The 5,516-nt window shown below is 31.4% G+C and overlaps 1 protein-coding gene across 1 annotated transcript; it reads left to right on the forward strand.

Moving 5' to 3' along the window:
- The first annotated feature begins 1,380 nt into the window (after positions 1–1,380).
- On the forward strand, positions 1,381–5,218 carry LOC109183992 (beta-galactosidase 15-like). Its single transcript, XM_019334019.1, has 15 exons — positions 1,381–1,551; positions 1,641–1,736; positions 1,820–1,932; positions 2,028–2,094; positions 2,163–2,255; positions 2,359–2,502; positions 2,590–2,675; positions 2,756–2,861; positions 2,936–3,023; positions 3,109–3,227; positions 3,324–3,485; positions 3,587–3,789; positions 3,893–4,109; positions 4,212–4,427; positions 4,508–5,218. The coding sequence occupies exons 1-15, from the start codon at positions 1,381–1,383 to the stop codon at positions 5,105–5,107; spliced, it is 2,481 nt and encodes an 826-aa protein (XP_019189564.1). The 3' UTR covers positions 5,108–5,218.
- Positions 5,219–5,516: the final 298 nt, after the last annotated feature.

Raw genomic sequence — 5,516 nt, forward strand, 5'->3', positions numbered from 1 at the left:
TTAATAATATTTGGATTGATATACAATTATATAAATTATAACTAACAACGAATATTATATAGTGCAATTGATGAAAATGGTTGGATCAATTATGTTTTCTGATGTTATCCTTGCTTGAATTTGAACAAATAATTTCCCAATTACCCGTGCAATGCACGAAGAATTTTTTTAAATTATATATTTAGATAATAAAGTTAAAGATGAAATTATAAACAATTCTAATGTTTGAAAGTGTACATTTATTTGATTATAAGATTATTGCAAAAGTATCACTCAATTAATTGAATAATATATGACTCGTTTGTCTGCAATTATCTTAAAAAATCGACATGTAATATGTTTATTTAATTATATTATTACTAAAATAAATATGGGGAAAAAGGAGACATAATTTTTTTTTTTTGAATGCTACTAGCTCTATTACATTGTAGTATCTGTTCATATACTTCCTACTGAAACACAGAGAGCTAATAACGCCTCCACTGAGGCTCGAACTTACAACCTTCCAAATGGAAGTCCAACCCGGAGACATAATTTAATTGTAATTATTATAAAAATAAATTCAACGACTCATGTTTAGCTTTTTTTTTTTTCTTTTTTTTTTTTTAAGTTACTGGCTCTATTACATTGTAGTATCTGTTCATATATTTTCTCAACCTACTGAAACACAAAGAACCAATAACGCCTCTACTAAGGCTCAAACTCATAATCTTCCAAATGGAAGTCCAACCCGGGTACCATTGGACCACATAGTCCTGGTAACCCATGTTTAGCTTAATTACCATAATAATTATTAGGCAATTGTACTAATATCTGTGCAATTATACTTTTATACCTTAAGTAAATTCCTTTTCACCCCATCGCTTTTACTTTTTTCCTTCTCCCCCATATCTGAATGAATTAATTGTAATTATTATTAAAAAAAAAATCCAACGGCCATATTTAATTGTAATTATACTAAAATCTGTGTAATTATTAGCTTAATTAACATAATAACTATTAGTCAATTATATTAATTTATGTACAATTATTTCCTTAATTGATTTATTTATTGCTCCGAGCCTTTATTAATTTTCATTATTTTCAAAGATTTGTTTAAAAATAAAAATAAATCATGTGTTAAAAATCTATTTGCAATTCTTGAGATAAGGATAACTTAGGTGTAATCTATTTTGAATTTTGAATTTTTTAAAAAAGATAATTTAAAGATAATACATTTTTACTTAGTAAAAGGAGATATGATTTAAATAATATTTAAATATTGTTGCTATCAATATGTTAATTAGTTATCTACCTACTTCAATTCTTTCTTATAAATAGGGGAATCCTAAAACAAAAATTTCATTCCAAACCTTTCTTATTCCAATTCTTCTTTGTAAAATGGCATCTTTTCTCCCTAGCTTCATTGCCCTTGCTCTCACTATATCTTTTTGTTATTTACCTTTTCATGATGCTTTACAAGTTACATATGATAATCGTGCTCTAAAAATTAATGATCAGAGAAAACTCATCATTTCTGGTTCCATTCACTATCCTCGTAGCACGGCTCAAGTATTTCTCAATTTTGTTATATGTTCTATTAAAATTTTGTGTTATGTTTTTTTGTACGGTTAATATCTTAAATTTGGTTATTTATATAGATGTGGCCATCTTTGATCAAAAAGGCAAAAGAGGGTAGTGTCAACACCATTGAAACTTATGTTTTTTGGAATGCTCATGAGCCTAATTACCGTGAGGTTGAATTAAAATTGTTAATATATGTTTTTATTAATTTGGAAATATGTGTTTATTTATTTTTAACTTTTATTTAATATTGCAGTATGATTTTTCGGGAAATAAAAATTTGATACAATTTCTCAAGGCAATAAAAAATGAAGGGCTTTACACTATGCTGAGAATAGGTCCATACGTATGTGCAGAATGGAATTTTGGGTAAATGTCAAGCTTGATCTTTGCTTCATAAAGATTATAAATTTTTTGAGCTAAGTCTTGTAATTTTTCACCTTATTATTACTATTAAATTTCAGAGGATTTCCTGTGTGGTTATACAACATGCCAAACACCACTTTCAGAACCAACAATGCAGTATTCATGGTATTATTATTATTGTTGTTGTTGTTGTTGTTGCATTTCATGATTTTAAAAATTATTTCCCTACTTAGAGGGAGATGGGGATCTTCACCAAGAAAATTGTAGACATGGTAAAAGGAGAGAAACTTTTTGCCAGTCAAGGGGGAAATATTATCCTTGCCCAGGTAATGTTGCCATTTTCCTGATTTTTAAATTTTTAATTGTTTATTAATTGTCACATAGAATGTAAATATTTATTATTATAATTTCTTTTTTTTTTTAATTCAGATTGAAAATGAGTATGGAAATATTATATCGCACTATGGAGATGAAGGAAAGAAATACATAAATTGGTGTGCGGAGTTTGCTCTTTCTCTAGATATTGGAGTGCCTTGGATAATGTGTCAGGAGGATGATGCTCCAAAAACTATGGTAATTTTTTTATTTTTTAAAAATTATTTTTAAATTGTTTTAGTAATTATATTTATTTTAATTTTCATGCATGGGTTCAAAATGCAGATTAATACCTGTAATGGATTTTATTGTGATCAATTTTGGCCTAAGAACAATAACCCCAAATTCTGGACTGAAAATTGGAGTGGCTGGTTAGTATATACTTTAAATTTATTATGTAAATAATTAAGAATTTAATTGCATTAATAATTTTGATTCTTCAATGTGTAAGGTTTAAGAATTGGGGTGATAGAGATCCTCACAGACCTGCTGAAGATCTTGCATTTGCTGTTGCTCGTTTTTTCCAGTATGGTGGATCTCTACAAAACTACTATATGGTATGATCCTGTGCTTTATTGCTCTATTCTTTTTTTTTTTTTTTTTCAAATTTAACCTAATTTTTCATCTTTAGTATCATGGTGGAACAAACTTTGGGAGGACATCGGGCGGACCATACATTGCCACAACATATGACTACAATGCTCCCCTCGATGAATATGGTAAAGTTTTAATTAGTAGACTTTAATTAGATGATGATCTTATTATGATCTATTGAATACTAATGCTATTGTGGAAATGGTTTAGGCAATGTGAACCAACCAAAGTGGGGGCATCTAAAGGAACTCCATAACCTCTTATATTCTTTGGAGGATGTACTTTTGTATGGCAATGCAACCAATACTGACTATGGAAGGATGATGTCTGTAAGTGTTATAATTCATTATATTTGTTAGTTTTTCCAATTTAATTTGTTCAAATTTCATGAATCTAATGACATCATTCTATATTATGTTTTTCAGTCAACAGTGTACGAGTACAAGGGGAAAAAAGTGTGTTTCTTAGCAAATGCAAATGACAAAGATGACATATCCATCACTTTTGAAGGCAAGAATTATACCACTCCTGCATGGTCTGTCACAATTCTCCCTGATTGCAAAATCGAAGTTTATAATACAGCTCGGGTGAGTAACTTATATAAAGACATACATCAATCTGCTACAATTTTCACGAATGTAACTAATAATTTTAATATATTTTATTGACATTCTTTTTGGGTTGAAAGGTTAATGTTCAAACAACTGTGATGGTGAAGAAGTTGAGTGAAGGGCCCCTGAAATGGTCATATAGACCTGAAACTGTTATGCATCTCAAGTATGGTCACAAGGACCAAAGCTCAGTATTGATAGATGCTCTTGATGCCAAACAACTGTTTGATCAAAAAGTTGTAACAAATGATACTTCTGATTACTTGTGGTACATGACAAGGTATATATGTATATTTTGCAAATAATCATAGTTTTTATTTTTTGTAAATATTTTGTTATAGGATTGATCACTAATTGATTAGTATTTGTTTTAATTTGTTCAGTTTCAAGATAAATGAAAGCAATCCAATTTTGGGTCAAGAGCTTACTCTTGAAGTTAATACCAAAAGTCATGTCCTCCATGCCTTTTTTAACAACAAGCACATAGGTTCTGAGTGGGCTCAAGATGATGGAAAATTTAAATTTTTATTTCAGAGAAGTGTGAAACTCCGAAAAGATATCAATACAATTTCTTTACTTAGCGAGACTGTCGGACTACCAGTAAGAAATTTTTTCATTACAAATATACCATCAATTTTTAATTTAAATAATCTTTTTTTATTTATTTTTCCTAATTCTTCATTGTGTTTTCTTTGTTGGTAGAATTATGGACAATACTTTGAAAAGGTCAGACAGGGAGTTATTGGACCAGTTAAGTTAGTTGAACCAAATGGTGAAGGAATGGATTTATCAAAGAACACGTGGACATATATGGTTGGACTACATGGAATTTCTAAAGGGCTTTTTGAACTTGAAAAAAATAAGTTAACATGGCACAAATCTGACTTCCAAACAAATAGAATGTTTATTTGGTACAAGGTAACTTAATTCATACGGTATTCTCAACACACAAATTTTTCAAATCGTAAGTAACTTTTGTGCTTATTATTTTCTCGCAGACATTCTTTAAAACCCCAGCAGGCGAAGACTCGGTGGTGTTGGATTTGACAGGAATGGGGAAGGGAGTTGCATGGGTGAATGGTAATAATATTGGTAGATATTGGCCATCCTTCCTTGCAAAAGCGGATGGTTGCCCTGAGTGTGATTATCGGGGAAATTATGGTGGATCAAAATGTGTAACCGGTTGTGGAAAACCTTCACAAAGATGGTACCATGTTCCACGTTCCTTCCTAAGTAACACAGGGAAGAACCAATTGGTTTTGTTCGAAGAGACGGGCGGTCGTCCTCAAGAAGTTAGGGTACAAACCGTGACTGTAGGAACCATATGTGCCAATGTAGAAGAAGGAAAGACATTGGAATTGTCTTGCCAAGGTGGAGGCAGAAAGATCTCAAAGATCAACTTTGGTAGCTTTGGTGAACCAAAAGGCAACTGCGGCTCCTTTGAAACAAGCCATTGTGATGCCACCAACACCATAGCAGTGATTCAATCGGCTTGTGTGGGGAATGAGAAGTGCACTCTCAATGTTACTGAAGCCCTTTTCCCAACCACAACTTGCAAATCCAAAATCAGAAGGCTTGCTGTTGAAGCTACTTGTTAGTTAGTTAGTTGTGCTATGGCTAGTGTGTTGGCTTTGATTAGATTAATTGGTTATTATTCAAATGAGGTCATATATCTATGACATCTCAATTACTATGAAACCTATTTATTATTGAGATAAACATTTTCATCGTATGGCATAAAAAGTTAGGTGATCACACATTTACCGAACTAATTCTAAGCGCAAGACCACGTCCCTAGAGCCACTGCAGAAATCGTAAGTTGCGCAATCAACCTATGCACATAGGTAAATTATTTCGTGCACTGCGGTGCATAATGGATTATGCACCGAACTTCTAAACGACGCCGTTTTGGTTAATGAAAAGAAATGGCACATGTTTCGCGTCGTTCGCAAAAAGTAACTCTTTTATTCAGTTTCATTTTGTATACACTACAGTTTCATTTCAACA

Source organism: Ipomoea nil, unplaced genomic scaffold (assembly GCF_001879475.1).
Source record: "Ipomoea nil cultivar Tokyo-kokei standard unplaced genomic scaffold, Asagao_1.1 scaffold1237, whole genome shotgun sequence".
In the NCBI taxonomy this organism is placed as follows: Eukaryota; Viridiplantae; Streptophyta; class Magnoliopsida; order Solanales; family Convolvulaceae; genus Ipomoea; species Ipomoea nil.

What these genes read in the sequence shown, in the direction of transcription:
- LOC109183992 (XM_019334019.1), top strand. Translation starts at nt 1,381, where the DNA reads ATGGCATCTTTTCTCCCTAGCTTCATTGCCCTTGCTCTCACTATATCT. An exon ending in ATCCTCGTAGCACGGCTCAA is followed by an intron (nt 1,552 to 1,640) that starts GTATTTCTCAAT and finishes TTATTTATATAG; the next exon opens with ATGTGGCCATCTTTGATCAA. An exon ending in CTCTACAAAACTACTATATG is followed by an intron (nt 2,862 to 2,935) that starts GTATGATCCTGT and finishes TTTCATCTTTAG; the next exon opens with TATCATGGTGGAACAAACTT.